This window comes from Misgurnus anguillicaudatus, chromosome 9 (genome assembly GCF_027580225.2).
Source record: "Misgurnus anguillicaudatus chromosome 9, ASM2758022v2, whole genome shotgun sequence".
Taxonomy (NCBI): Eukaryota; Metazoa; Chordata; class Actinopteri; order Cypriniformes; family Cobitidae; genus Misgurnus; species Misgurnus anguillicaudatus.
This window is the reverse complement of record NC_073345.2, coordinates 28,356,608-28,371,982: the sequence shown is the minus strand read 5'-3', so window position 1 is coordinate 28,371,982 and position 15,375 is coordinate 28,356,608. Positions and strand designations below refer to the sequence as shown.

Below are 15,375 nucleotides of genomic sequence, written 5' to 3'. Positions count from 1 at the left end.
TGGCGAGGCGGATCTTACTCTGGGCTCAGGACAAGTTCCTGTCGCTCAGGGCAGTCTACATACCGGGGAACCTGAATGTAGCGGCGGATTCACTGTCCAGAGAAACGTTGTTGACTGGGGAATGGAAACTCCACCCAGACATAGTTTCTCAGATATGGACCAGATTTTACAGAGCGGAAGTGGACCTCTTCGCCTCTTTTCAGACAGCGCAATGTCCCCTTTACTTCTCTCTGAGTCCCCCAGCCCCCCTGGGTCTGGACGCAATGGCGCATATATGGCCCAACAAGCGCCTCTATGCGTTCCCTCCAGTTGCACTACTCCCGCAGGTCCTAGCCAGAGTTCGCCAACAAGGCTCGTGCCTCTTATTGATAGCACCACGTTGGCCGAACAGAGTATGGTTTTCGGAGATAATATCTCTCCTCAACGGCTCGCCGTGGGCGATTCCGGAGAGGAGGGACCTTCTGTCTCAGGCGGGGGGCACGATATTTCATCCCAGGCCCGACCTGTGGAATCTTCATGTTTGGCCCCTGAAGGGTACCAACTAAGAGGCACAGGGCTCTCACCTGACGTTATTGAGACCATCTTAAGTGCTAGGGCCTCCTCCACTAGAAAGTGTTATGCCCTTAAATGGGGTGTCTTTGAAGCATGGTGCATGACACATAATGCAGATCCTGTTAACTGCCAGATTGCTACAGTTCTGAGTTTTCTGCAGGAAAAGTTGTCAGCAGGTTTATCCCCATCCACTCTCAGGGTTTATGTGGCCGCTTTTTCGGCTTGCCACGCCTTAGTGGACGGGGCACCACTCGGGAGGCATCCTCTGCTCGCTCGCTTTATTCGTGGGGCAAAAAGATTAAGGCCTCCAACAAGAACTAAGATTCCTTCGTGGGACCTAGCTATAGTCCTTGAGGGTCTGGTTCAGACCCCTTTTGAACCTCTAGAGTCAGCGTCTGATAGACTTCTGACACTAAAGATGGTTTTCCTAATCGCAATAACTTCTCTTAAGAGAATTGGGGATATACAGGCTTTGGCGGTCTCGCCATCCTGTTTAGATTTTGCCCCAGGTATGGTGAAGGCCATTCTGCATCCTCACCCTGATTACTTGCCTAAGGTTCCCTTCTCGGCTGCACATCCGGTCATTCTTGAGACTTTCTGCCCGCCGCCATTCGTTACGTCGGAGCAGGAATTACACCACAAATTGTGTCCAGTTCGTGCTCTCCAGGCCTATGTCCACCGCACTAGCCAGTGGCGTAGGTCAGAGCAGTTGTTTGTCTGTTTTGGGGGCCGCAACAGAGGTGCAGCTGCCGCCAAGCAGTCTATATCTCATTGGGTTAGGGATGCTATTGCTCTTGCTTATGAGGCGCGCGGTCAGGTTTCGCCAACGGGGCTGAGAGCCCACTCCACCAGGGGGGTAGCCTCCTCTACGGCTCTAGTAAGAGGTGCCCCCTTACAGAGCGTTTGTGATGCGGCAGGCTGGTCCTCTCCGCATACATTCATAAAATTGTATAGCTTGGATGCTCATGTCCCATGTCCTTGAGTCAACATCACAAGCTACTGTCTAACTATTTGCTCTACTTATAGGTGTTAGTGAGGCAGCAGGAGTATCCTTTCCGCACACACCCATGACTTATAGTTTGGCTACTTATGTCTGAGATTTCCTTGCGTTCTTTGTGCGCACACCTACACACCCGTAAGGGGTCCAGACATCTCCAAGCACGGCAGCGTGGGTATTGTCGTTCCCCATAGCGCTTAGCAGCGCAGCATTGAGAGTAGCTTTTGATAGGGAACGTTGGGGTTACTTGACTGTAACCTTGTTCCCTGAAAAAGCGGAACGAAATGCTGCGCTGTCTTGCCGTGCAGTAGATGAACCAGGACTGGTCTTCAGACAAAAGATCTGAGTATCACAGCTGTTTTCATTTAATTTATAGTCTCGCTTCACGTGCGCTTTGATGTCGTCATCAACCGAGACTATAAATACCTCCGGGTCAATTTCATTGACGTGTTTGCACACTATATTCAGCGGGTCAACAATAAAGACGTTTCCCCATAGCGCTTAGCAGCGCAGCATTTCGTTCCGCTTTTTCAGGGAACAAGGTTACAGTCAAGTAACCCCAACGTTTTCCACAATGACACAAAAACTTTGTGTTCTTGAGCCAATTTTGGCAAAAAGGTTACTGGATATTTTAATGTGCCATAAAAAATGTAAAGTTGTTTATGGTTCACTAAGATTGTGAAGAGCTGTCCGTGATGTCAAATGACACGGTTGTGTTCGGTTTTGTTAACCGAGTTTAGAAGTCAGATATCCCAATTCGTTTGCCGTTCCAGACGTTTACTTCCGTGTTTGAGATGGGGAATATCCAATAGCTGAGTTGTCTTGCACTCAGCAGTGTACCCACCTCTAAAATCTGACTTTTTAATCCAAAAGGTAAAAGGTTCAGGTGATGGGTCAGTTGAAGGAAATTGCATGAATCCTATTTATTCTGTCTATTGCAGATAGTGACCATTCATCAGGAACCTTTTGTGTATGTAAAGCCAACTACTTTGGAAGGAACCTGCAGGGAAGAATACACGCCAAATGGTGTCTTAATTAAAAAGGTGATCTGCACTGGACCAAATGAGACCATCCCAGGTAACTTATAACTGATGTTATAATAGTCATCCGCTATTGGACAGACATGCATACATTAAAGGATTAGTCCATTTTCTTAAAAAGAATCCAGATAATTTACTCACCACCATGTCATCCAAAATGTTGATGTCTTTCTTTGTTCAGTCGAGATTATGTTTTTTGATGAAAACATTCCAGGATTTTTCTCATTTTAATGGACCCCAACACTTAACAGTTTTAATGAAGTTTAAAATTGCAGTTTCAAAGGACTCTAAATGATCTCAAATGAGGCATAAGGGTCTTATCTAGCGAAACGATATTTTTGGCAAGAAAAATAAAAAACATGCACCTCTAAACCACAACTTCCCGTCTTCCTCCCGTCCTGTGACGCGCCAGCGCGACCTCACATAATTGCACAATGACGTCGAAAGGTCACGTGTTAAATATATAAAACGCACATTTCTTGTCATTTTAAACAATAAACTGACACAGAGACATTAATTAGTATCATTCCACATACAACAACGTCGGAGCGGTCCTCTTTCTCCACACTTGTAAACACTGGGGCGTAGTTTCGATGAGTTCGAACATGAGTTCGCCCGTGTGTTACAAGGCCGGAGGAAGTTGAGAAGTTGTGGTTTAAAAGTGCATATTTTTTATTTTTCTTGCCAAAATGACAATCGTTTCACTAGATAAGACCCTTATTCTTCATTTGGGATCGTTCAGAGTCCTTTGAAACTGCAATTTTAAACTGCATTAAAACTGTAAAGTGTTGGGGTCCATTAAAGTCCATTAAACTGAGAAAAATCCTGCAATGTTTTCCTCAAAAAACATAATTTCTTTTCGACTGAACAAAGAAAGACATCAACATTTTGGATGACATGGTGGTGAGTAAATTATCTGGATTTTTTTTTTAAAAGAAAATTGACTAATCCTTTAATGTTTCTTCAGATTACATTAAACCATCAACATATAAGGCCAATTCCCAGACAGGGATTAGACTAGTCTAGTCCTAGACTAAAATAAATGTATGAGCTGTCCACACTGAAAACAACTTGCACTGACATACCTTAAAATACACCAGTGCCCTTTGTTTTGCCTTAAAAATGCACACAATTCCTAATTAAACCAAGGCTTAGTCCAAACGAATCCCTTTCCGGGAAACCACCCCATAAGGTGTATGGTACAGAATGGATAAAACACATAATTTTTAAGGCATTTACTTGATAAAATTATTTACCAAAAGGCAAACCACAGTATATTAAAATGATCTATCAATTATGTATTTTGTAATTTTTTGCCAAGCCTTCATTAATTCTTCTCAAAGCTGAACTTGTTTATACTGCAAACACCCGAATGCAACATGCATGCAAAGTTATTTAATAAAAAATTGGAATAATTAAAAGCAACAATGTCAATTGTTCAAAGTTGGACATCACTTCTGTAGGTTTTTAATACTGTACAGGTGCAAGTCTGACTGTGGACATATGTATCTGTGTGTTTCATGTTGTAAGCATGTGACCATTTCTGCCTAAAATTAAATGTGTGCAAGAGCTGGATGTTTGTAAAGCATGCAAAGATGTCTGTGTGTGTGCGTGTTGCTTGGGCTTTATTGTATTCAGCTTGAACTATAGTAACAGTTATCAGTGTGCCGAAGCTAAAAGTAAAAGTGTGAATGCATCTTTTAGATGTCTGTGCTCGCATGTGAACATTGAATGGGAACGTTTCAATTTATGAAGCACCACTGATGAATCGACAATTAATGCACAAAGCTTGTTAACATTTTATTCAGTTATCATCTCTGAAAATCTACGGCTGGCATTGCGAAAAGCTGAATTTATCGAAATAGATCAGACCTCAATGATGTATAATCATTCACGTCTAAATTAGAAACACACATGTTTGAGTCATTCAGCATTGGGTTGAGTGGATTTTTTCAGATATTCATGGCAGATGAAATAAAATTTAACCTTTTCTGGTCTGGTTGCAGGGCGCCCAACAGTACCCCAGTGTTGCTATGGATTTTGCGTTGACCTCTTGATCAAGTTGGCGATGACCATGAACTTCACCTATGAAGTGCACCTGGTGGCAGATGGAAAATTTGGAACGCAGGAAAGAGTACGATTTTCAAACTTTTTGATATTTAAGCAATGAATATTGCTATTGAAATAATCATATAGCCAATGAAATGACATTTATCATTCAGAGATGTTTATCGTTCTCAGGTGAATAACAGTAATAAGAAGGAATGGAACGGCATGATGGGAGAGCTCCTGGGTGGCCTTGCAGACATGATTGTTGCTCCATTGACAATTAACAACGAACGAGCCCAATACATCGAATTCTCCAAACCTTTTAAATATCAGGGACTCACTATCCTTGTTAAAAAGGTGTGATCGTAATACTATGATGTTACATTTGTCATTTGTATGGTGATTAGCAATGCTGGTTACAAGGGCTGCAATATATGGTGAAATACCGCAATACTGTAAATGTGCACCTAAAAATAGTTTGCAATAACTAAATGATTCTAATACTTTAACAAGGTATGTTTAGTATAATTTTTTACATATCAATCAATTTACAAATTACGGAGCCCCTAAGGGGACATGGATCAAAAATTAAATAAAGTTTAGTTTCGCGTTCGCACGTGTAACTATCGCATGCTCACGTGAAACTTTTGCGTGCTCACATGAAACTTTCGCGTGCGCACGTGAAAATATCGCGTACGCACGTGAAACTTTACGCACGATAGTTTCACGTGGGCATGCGAAACTAAACTTTTAAAAAAAATTCTGCACATGGCTTCGCCTGAGCACATGAAACTAAACTTTAATTTTTTTTACTCCAATGTCACTGTAGGGGCTAGGTAACAAATCATATCGTATATCGCATTATTTAGCATTTTATTGCGTATCACATTTTTCAATATCATGCAGCCCTACTGGTTACACCATGTTGTGTTATGAATGATAGTGTGCTGAAAACCAGGAATCCCATGGAATCACCATGGAATCTCATAGTGTCCTAAGCAGGAGTCCTAATCATGAACAACGTATTTAAGTGACCAATGCAATGTGTGTTTCAGGAAATTCCTCGTAGTACACTGGACTCGTTCATGCAGCCATTTCAGAGTACACTGTGGCTATTGGTGGGTCTTTCGGTGCATGTGGTGGCGGTGATGCTCTACCTACTAGACCGGTTCAGGTACAAGACATTGGGTTGAGTTTAACTAGTTGTTCCATGTGGGGTGTGTGTGTTTCCGTGTTTTTATCCCGATAGTTTGTTTTACCCATTTAGCCATGTAGAGAATTTGTTCCAGGAATTGCTGCACACTTTGCACACCATGGACTATGTGAGCCTGTTCACTTTTTTGTCTTTTCCTTTCTCCATTCTGGCCAATGCTAAATGAATTCTCATTAGAGAACTAGATTGATGTTCATGACTTCTTTTTTCTCACCACGCTCATTGTCTCACCTGGTTTTCCCAGCCCGTTTGGAAGGTTTAAAGTAAACAGCGAAGAAGAAGAAGAAGATGCCCTCACCTTATCTTCAGCTATGTGGTTCTCCTGGGGAGTCTTGTTGAACTCTGGAATTGGAGAAGGTGTTGTGAGACTCTCTTTTTGATGGTGTTGAGGTCTGCTAAACAGTTTTATTTTGCATATGTTTGACCCCCCACGTGTTGTCCAGGTGCCCCGCGTAGTTTCTCCGCGAGAATCCTGGGAATGGTGTGGGCTGGATTCGCTATGATAATAGTAGCATCCTACACTGCCAACCTGGCTGCCTTCCTGGTGTTGGATCGGCCTGAGGAGCGCATCACCGGCATCAATGACCCGAGGGTACGTTTCTCCGATCACTTAAACTTTTTCAGTCTTTCTTACCGTGGGTTCACACCAGCTGCATTTGAGGCGTCAAATACACCTGTACTGCGTCTAATTTGCCGTTTTAACATTTTGAGTTTACTCGCTTCATTCGTGTGTGAAAGCTGCGCGTGAAATTCTAGTCATCAAGACATTCACGCAGAAATTTGCACCATGGGAGGGGCTACTGCGACTCTGCTCGCTTCCTGTAATCACCTCACTACTAGAGCAAGCTCCTGATTAGTTAACATGGCACGTTTTTCCGCCAAAGTTAAAATTTTTCAACTCGCGCGTTTGCAGCGGCAAGGCTCAATTCGCTCAATTTGCGCCATCCACGCGAACGAGGCGGAATCGTAGCGAGACCTCCAGAGGCGCGTCAATGCGTCTTTACATTGACTTAACATCACTCGCGCTTGACCCCTCTACCGCGGCTGGTGTGAACACATCATTAGACTTGTATAGTAAGTTCACATGATTTTGTGTCCAGCTAAGGAACCCATCAGACAAGTTCATCTACGCCACAGTAAAGCAGAGTTCGGTGGATATTTACTTCCGCCGGCAGGTTGAGCTGAGCACCATGTACCGCCACATGGAGAAGCACAACTACGAGAGCGCGGCCGAAGCCATCCAGGCTGTCCGGGACAAGTGAGTCCCTGCTGGGTAGACGCCAGCAGGTTTGGCCATAATCAGTCAGTCAGTCTAGAGGGTTCTGGGCTTGCAGGTCTCAGGTCAGTGCCAGTGCTTACTGCACTGACCTGTGATCCTGGCCCATCACCCAGCCCAGGAGAGGTGACGAAGCACCATTTGTTAACAATAAGCTAAAGCACACATCTTTCAGGTTTTCAGCAAAAACGTCATTGAGGGAATCCAATGGGGGACAAAGCTCCACTCGTCCGGCATTGGATTTCATTTGCCTATGAGGTGGCGGTCTAGATTTCTGGTAACACAGCAGGGGTGGGTGGGGATGCGGGTGCCACCAGTGTGTTGTTTCTCACTGTACTGTTGCACCGTAACCCCCCATCCTTCCCACCCTCCTCCCTTCCCCCTGCCCCAACAGCAAGCTGCATGCTTTCATCTGGGACTCTGCGGTGCTGGAGTTTGAAGCCTCGCAGAAGTGCGACCTGGTGACCACGGGAGAGCTGTTTTTCCGTTCGGGCTTTGGCATAGGCATGCGCAAGGACAGCCCCTGGAAACAGAATGTGTCCCTGGCTATTCTCAGGTCTGTCCCAGCCGAAGCAGCATATTGTACGCTTCTGTATAGTGTTCTGTCATATATAAATCTCGCCGTTGGACATTTATTCATCTCTCTTTGTGTAGTTCCCCTCTTCAGTTCCTTCCTTTTTGCTTTGTTTGTGCTTGAACATATATTTGTTCGTCTAGTGCTTGTTAGTTTATGGGTTTCTTCTGCCGAAAGCGACGTATTAACCCTTGAACTTTTCTTCCTGCTCCCCACCACCTCTTGCAGTTCCCATGAGAACGGATTCATGGAGGACCTAGATAAAACCTGGGTGAGATACCAGGAGTGTGATTCAAGAAGCAATGCCCCAGCCACACTCACTTTTGAAAATATGGCAGGTATGGTCCACCTTCAGGTATAGAGAAACCTAAAAGAGATTGGACAAAAAAGGCATACTGTAGGTAAGGTATTGGGGCCTTTTTTTGTCCAATGCCTTTACTTACGCTCACCTGTGTTGGTATTCACATTTTTAACAAACTCATCCACTATTAACATCCATTCACTTTGCATGCTTTACAGCTGCAGGCCCTAGAAATATGGGCGATTACATGTAGGACTCCATCACACAAAGGCTCCACCCCTAGAGCACTTCTGTGGGTTGATTAAGAATTTATAGTTTCTGTAAGTTGTCTGACAATCCCATTCGTTCATCCCAGGTGTCTTCATGCTGGTGGCTGGAGGCATTGCGGCAGGAATCTTCTTGATATTCATTGAGATTGCGTATAAGCGCCATAAAGACGCCCGCGGGAAGCAGATGCAGCTAGCCTTTGCGGCCGTCAACGTTTGGAGGAAGAACCTACAGGTAAGATCCCTTTTTCTAGAACACAAGAGGAGAAAGAGGGTCAAAACGAGTAGATGTCCTATATGCAAATATTCGCAAAAGTCCTGGGGCTTTCGGTTGCACTTTTTGGTGTGGGTACAACGAGTCTTATCCCTGTTTTTTTGTTACTGGGCATCCAACAGAGCCATCTAAAAACAGCCTCTGCCCCATTTCAAGGACTAGTCTAGGCGATTTTGGTTGAATCGGCCCCCTTCTTCTTGTTTGTCCCAACAGGACAATAAGCAGAGCTCAGGGAGTCAAGCTGTGGGTGCGGCAGGGACTCCATCTTTAGTATGTAACACAAGCTGATCCGTCTTGTCGTCACGTCATAAAATAGCTGATAAGCTTAGTTCTTCATCCTACTTTAAGGCTTCTTTCATGGCATGAAATGCTTCGGTTAGTTACTTACAGTAGGCTTATTAAGAAACATTAAAGGAATACTCAAACTTTTATTGAATAAATCCTGATATTTGCTCACCCTTATGTCATCCGGGATTTGTCTTGTCTTTCGTTGTTCAGTCGAAAAGAAATTGCGTTTTTGGAGGAAAACATTCCAGAATTTTTTTCAATTTAATAGAGTTCAGTTCAATGCAGTTTAAAATTGCACTTTTGTCACGGCTTCGGGGGGCTCTGAGGGAACCCGGCCGAGGCGTGGGAGTCTTAAGATGATCATCATTTTCGCCAACAAAAATAAAATATATGTACTTTTAAAGGATTGGTTTACTCACCACCGTGTCATCCGGAATGTTTGTGTCTTTCTTTGTTCAGTCGAGAGTAAGTTGTGTTTTTTGAGCAGGGCGTTCCGGGATTTTTCTCGTTTTGATGGACTTTGGTGGACCCCAACACTTAACAGTTTTAAATGCAGTTTAAAATTGCAGTTTTAAAGGACTCTTAACGATCCCAAACGAGGCATAAGGGTCTTATCTAGGGAAACGATTGTCATTTTTGGCACTTTTAAACGCAGATTCTCTTCCTCAGGCTGTGTGACGAGCCAGCGCGACCTCACGTAATTGCGTGATGACGTCGAAAGGTCATGTGTTACATATATGAAACACACATTTGCGGACCATTTTAAACAATAAAAACACTGGGGCGTAGTTTCGCATACATCATCCACGACCTCTTGACGTGATGGCGTGTTGCTTGGGGTCGCGCTGGCATGTCACAGGAACAGAGTAAGACGAGAAGTTGTGGTTTGAAAGTGCATATTTGTTATTTTTCTTGCCAAAAATGACAATCGTTTCACTAGATGGGGCCCTTGTGCCTCGTTTGGGATCGTTTGGAGTCCTTTAGAACTGCAATTTTAAACTGCATTGAAGCTGTTAAGTATTGGGGTCCATTAAAGTCCATTAAAATGAGAAGAATCGCGGAATGTGTTCCTCAAAAGAGCATGGTTTCTTCTCGACTGAGCGGGGAAAGACATCAGCATTTTGGATGACATGGTGGTGAGTAAATTATTTTTTTGTAAGAAAATGGACTAATCCTTTAAACCACACTTTTCATCTTGCACTAACCGTGTGAGGCGCCAGCGCGACCTTGTGTTTTTTGTAATTACGTCGAAAGGTCACACATTAAATATGTGAAACGCACACTTGCAAACCATTTTAAACAATAAACTGACACAAAGACATTAATTTGTATTAATCCACATACCGCAACGTCGGAACGGTCCTCTTTCTCCATACTTACAAACATTGGAGCGGTAGTTTCGTCCCACGGTGGGTGCAAGACGCTAAGTTTTGGTTTAAAAGTGCATATTTTTTTGTTTTTTTGACAAAAATTATGATCGTTTTGCTAGATAGGACCCTTGTGCCTTGGTTGGGATTGTTTGGAGCCCTTTGAAGCGGTGTTGGGGCTGCGGTTTTGAACTGCATTGAAACTGTGAACTGTTGAGGTCCAATAAAGTCCATTTAAAAAAAAATTAAAAATGTTTTCTTCAAAAATTGTATAGTTTCTTCTCGACTGAACAAAGAAAGACATTAACATCTTGGATGACATGGTGGTGAGTGAATTGTATGGATTACTTTTTTAATGAAGGTGGAGTACTCCTTTAAAGAAATAGTTCACCCAAGAATTTAAATTCTGTCATCGTTTACTCGCCCTCGGGTTGCTCCAGACCTGTGTAAATTTGTTTGTTCTGCTGAGCACAAATAGAGATGTTTTGAGGAATGTTAATAACCAAACAGATCTGGGGCACCATTCCCCTCCATAGCATTTCAATGATAGTCCATCTGCTTTGTTACAAACATTCTTCAAAGTGTCTTCCTTTGTGTTTAGCAAAACAAAGACATTTGTGCAGGTTTTGAGACAGCTTGGGGGTGAATATATGATGATTAAATTTTCATTCTTGGATGAACTATCCCTTTAACTGGCATAATTTGCAATAGATACATGTTAGTTCCAGCCTTAAACCCTGAAGAGTCTTATTTTCTGTGATCACTATTGTATATGCTAACTCATGATATAGGCTAACGCAGTATAATTTAAATATCAGCTGCGAGCTGTTGTTCAGGCACTCATGTGTCCTTTAAGACTGATATTTTTTTAGAAAAAGGTTTTGGTGGGGTTTGTTCAGCTGGATGGGAGTGCGGTAGAAATACAATGATGCTGTAAGAGCATCAGACTGCTTTATTCAAAATGACACTGCTGGCTGTGAATAAATGGCAGTGGCAGGAACAGGTAAGATCACAGTCACGTGTCTTGGTCAGCAGGACATTATCTTGTCAGTGTCTGTCATCTACTTTATATACATGTACCGTTGTTTCTTTGTATGCATGTAGGCTCTTATGAAGAAAGGGCAAGCAGGCACTAACTTGAAAGGTCAAACATAGCCCACTTTACATTTGTGCTTCAAATGGATAATCAATTAGTTCTTATCAAATCTAAATGAAGGGTTGTTTAGAGTTTCATATGGACCATTTGCAGAACCAGAACAGGTTTTGTTGGCTCTTCCTTTCTTCATAAGAATTTACAGACTTTTTGGCATCTTTCTCGGTAGCTTGCGTGCAAGCACATTATACGGGTTTTGTGTGTACCTACAATATAACTGTCTGTCCTCGAATCCTCCATTTGCACTGCACCTTCATACGGGAAACTGTGTGTTACGGGCACGCTGCACTTCTGAATAACCTGCCCATCCGTCGAGCTGTTTCTTTGACGTCTTGAAAGCATAGTGATGTCGAAAACAATTACAATGGTTCATCTAATGGCTGTGTCCTAGAGCACGGGCTGTTCAGAAGTGCACTGCCTTTAGGAAAATAGGAAAACAAAAGGAACGACATTAAAAAGCGGATGATACTTAATGAAGCATGAATGTTATGATTACATATTTTGTGAAGACTCACAGCAGTTGCATATATGTCTTACTGTGCGATCGACTACGTGGTTCCAGCATGCTAATGCACAGATATGCCGCAGACAAATATGACTCATTTATTTTGTTTTAGAAAAAAATTAAAGCATAAACCACAGTATTTTTTGTTCACACTGGCAGTGATCTGAAGCATTAAAGGGATAGTTCACTCAAACTCGTCATTTACTCAACCTCACGTTGTTTTGGACCTGTGTGAGTTTCTTTGTTCTGTTGAACACAAATGAAGATGTTTGATAGGTGATGGTGAGCACACAGTTGACTGCCATAGTAGGAAAACCATCAACTGTGTGCTTACCGTCATTTGTCGGGTGTCTTCTTTTGTGTCCCACAGAATAAAGAAACTCAAACGCGTTTAAAACAACATGAGGGTGAGTAAATGATGACAGAATTTTTATTTTTGGGTGAACTATCCCTTTAAATAGCCATGTGAGTGGGAGTGACCATTGGCGATGTGGGTGTGTTTAGTCATCATATGAGTAGAAGTTAAACATGTCTACATTTATGCAAAATAGACTGGATTTACACTGCAGATCTTGATGCCCAATTCCGATTTGTTGAGTATATCTGATTTTTTTTGACGACCTGTTTACATCATCTTAAGCAACTCATTTACACTACACACTTGGTGAAAAATTCAAGGTAGGCATACTGACCCAGAGCTTAAACCACAGAGGAAGTAAAATGTTACGATATGCAATGGACACAGACCACAGACCTTTATTTCTGTAACAAGATATAAAACTTCAACATTACTCCACTAAGTGGAGCCTTCCACTAAAGATGCGCTGTCCCTAAGGCCCTGTCCCAATTGGCAGACTCTGGACTTATGGACTTCCTCAGAGTTCACACTTTTATGTAGTGCAGACCTTAGGGACCCTTGACGTGAGTCCACGAGGGTCCACCGGAGTCATATTTTGGGACTTTGGCTCTGTCCCAAATGACACACTCTGGACTTCCTCACGGTGCATTCGCACGGGGCGTAAGCTTTGACGCTTCCCATTCACTTTTAATGGGTGACGTCATGCCATGGCGATATGAATTGTGGATCTGTCGGCGCCGCGTCGCTGCCGTTGCTCGCGGCAGAAGTTGAACATTTCTCAACTTTTCAAGCGCCAATGGGTGCATCAGCCAATCAGAACGCCTTATGCAAATAACCTAGGCAGAACCAGCCAATTACGTTTATGGAAGACCGTAGCATGTGTAGCGGCCACTGTGATTGGCTGTTGGCCACGCCTCAAACAAGCCTTCTGTCAAGCGTTAACGCTTCTGTCCCGTGTGAATGTACCGTCAGAGTCCACACTTTGATGACGTTATGTAGTGCAGACCTTAGGGACCCTTGACGTGAGTCCACGAGGGTGCACCGGAGTCGTATTTTGGGACTTGAGCTCTGTCCCAAATGGCACACTCCAAACTTATGGACTTCCTCAGAGTCCACACTTTGATGACGTTATGTAGTGCAGACCTTAGGGACCCTTGACGTGAGTCCACGAGGGTGCACCGGAGTCGTATTTTGGGACTTTAGCTCTGTCCCAAATGGCACACTCCAAACTTATGGACTTCCTCAGAGTCCATTCTTTGATGACATCATGTAGTGCAGACCTTAGGGACCCTTGACACGAGTCCACAAGGGTGCACTGAAGTCGTATTTTGGGACTTTGGCTCTGTCCCAAATGGCACACTCTGGACTTATGGACTTCCTCACAGTACATTCACATGGGCGGTAAGCGTTGACGCTTCCCGTTGACTTTTGATGGGTGACGTCATGCATTGCCGAACTGAATTGTGGATCCGTCGGCGCCTCGTCACTGCCGCAGCTCGTGGCAGAAGTTGAACATTTCTCAACTTTTCAAGCGGCAATGCGTGCGTCAGCCAATCAGATCACTTTATGCAAATAAATTACGTTTATGGAAGACTGGAGCATTGTGTAGCGGCCACTGATTGGCTGTTGGCCACGCTTCAGACAAGCCTTCCGTCAAGCATTAACGCTTCTGTCCTGTGTGAATGTACCGTCAGAGTCCACACTTTCATGACATCATGTAGTGCAGACCTTAGGGACCCTTGACGTGAGTCCACGAGGGTGCACCGGAGTTGTATTTTGGGACAGACTCGAGCGTCACGCAGAAAATAAAAAGAGAAGTTGCCCATCAGTGTGAGCTCCTCCCTTCTGTCGTCTGATTGGTCTGATTGCTCTTTCGCAAGGACTTCTGGGTTGGTAAAATGGGTGAAGCCTGCAGCAGTGCGGGCTTCGCTGAAGACCGTATCAAGGGTGCAAAGGGGGCACTGATGAGCACACTTAGAAGCGTAAAAATGACAGATGGGACACCCTACGGACTTGTAGACTAAGCGAGCATGCACAATTTAAAGCCACATAAAGACCAAAAGTCCACATGAAGTGCGCTATTTGGGACAGTGCCTAAGAAGAGATATATGATCGCGGGTGGTGTCCACCTGATTTGACGTCATTTGCCAGCGTCGCATTTTCAATGACGCGCAATACGTCTTGAGATGGGAGTATCCGATCTGTCCGCTTACATTGCGAATGCATCCGATTCAAATCTGATTTATTTCAACATATGAATAGGGCCTGGAACCGATCGGATAATATCGGAATCTATGAGCTTTTTTCTGCTTATACGTCTGTAGGTCATATCCGAATCGGAATTGAGTCACTTCAAAATGACAGTGTAAATGTGGACTAATATATAAAAATAATGTAACACCAAAAATACAGCAACCCTCCAAAAATTAAACCACTGTCAGCGTGAACAATATTTTATTCTGCAAAGCAAATATGGTAAGTCACCGAATGTTTATAAATGGTAGCAGGGGTTGGACAATACTGAGGAATTTGTAAAGGGATGATGAAGTCTTCCAACATCCGAGGTCGACTGTATGCTTGTCCACATTTTGCTTACTTTATCCACAGCCTTGCTCTCTGCATGAGTCGAATCGATGAAATTCACCCCGCGCTTGAGCTCCGACACCTTGATCGGTCTCTTATGTGTGGGTGAATTTCCGTTATACCCTACAAAAAGTATAACGCCTCGAGGGGTCTTATAAATATATGTATCGGTATTATTTCATATCATTTGTCATTTTATTGGTTGCTCTAGTTCCCTATTAAAGTCTTGTTTTGCTTTGTGAAACTTAAGAATCTGCTTGGCTTTTTCGATGTCATTATTTCAACAGCTAGCTCATTTCGCTGCCTTCTGCTTTGGCTTATGGATCTTAAAGTCGTATGATCTTTAAAGCAAGTGGATAAACATTCATTTATTTTTTTCTTTTTTCCTTCCCAATGCAGCCCTCTTCCTCTGTAGAGACTCAGGATGTAAGAATACCTTAATTCGACCTTTTCTTACACAAACACACCCAGTCTTGTACCTTTGTAGAGGTCAGAGAGTAGCCGTGTGGGCCATCCTTGTTGGACGGAGGGTGGGATGGGGTCATCTTTTTAAAACGGGTCATCAAACATTTAAAACAG

At 43.4% G+C, this 15,375-nt stretch overlaps 1 protein-coding gene across 9 annotated transcripts in view; it reads left to right on the top strand.

The window, feature by feature from the left end:
* grin1a (glutamate receptor, ionotropic, N-methyl D-aspartate 1a) overlaps positions 1-15,375 on the top strand; it is a 61,270-nt gene that overhangs the window by 33,555 nt on the left and 12,340 nt on the right. For 4 of the 9 annotated variants that reach the window (XM_055181069.2, XM_055181061.2, XM_055181063.2 and 1 more), the window contains 12 exons: positions 2,491-2,626; positions 4,596-4,723; positions 4,831-4,995; positions 5,694-5,812; positions 6,096-6,208; positions 6,295-6,443; positions 6,952-7,109; positions 7,522-7,683; positions 7,930-8,039; positions 8,358-8,503; positions 8,756-8,812; positions 15,196-15,222. In XM_055181069.2, coding sequence (XP_055037044.2) covers positions 2,491-2,626; positions 4,596-4,723; positions 4,831-4,995; positions 5,694-5,812; positions 6,096-6,208; positions 6,295-6,443; positions 6,952-7,109; positions 7,522-7,683; positions 7,930-8,039; positions 8,358-8,503; positions 8,756-8,812; positions 15,196-15,222 — 1,470 coding nt within the window. The remainder of the gene's footprint in view (positions 1-2,490; positions 2,627-4,595; positions 4,724-4,830; positions 4,996-5,693; positions 5,813-6,095; positions 6,209-6,294; positions 6,444-6,951; positions 7,110-7,521; positions 7,684-7,929; positions 8,040-8,357; positions 8,504-8,755; positions 8,813-15,195; positions 15,223-15,375) is intronic. The other 5 variants (XM_055181062.2, XM_055181066.2, XM_055181067.2 and 2 more) reach the window with 3 other exon arrangements.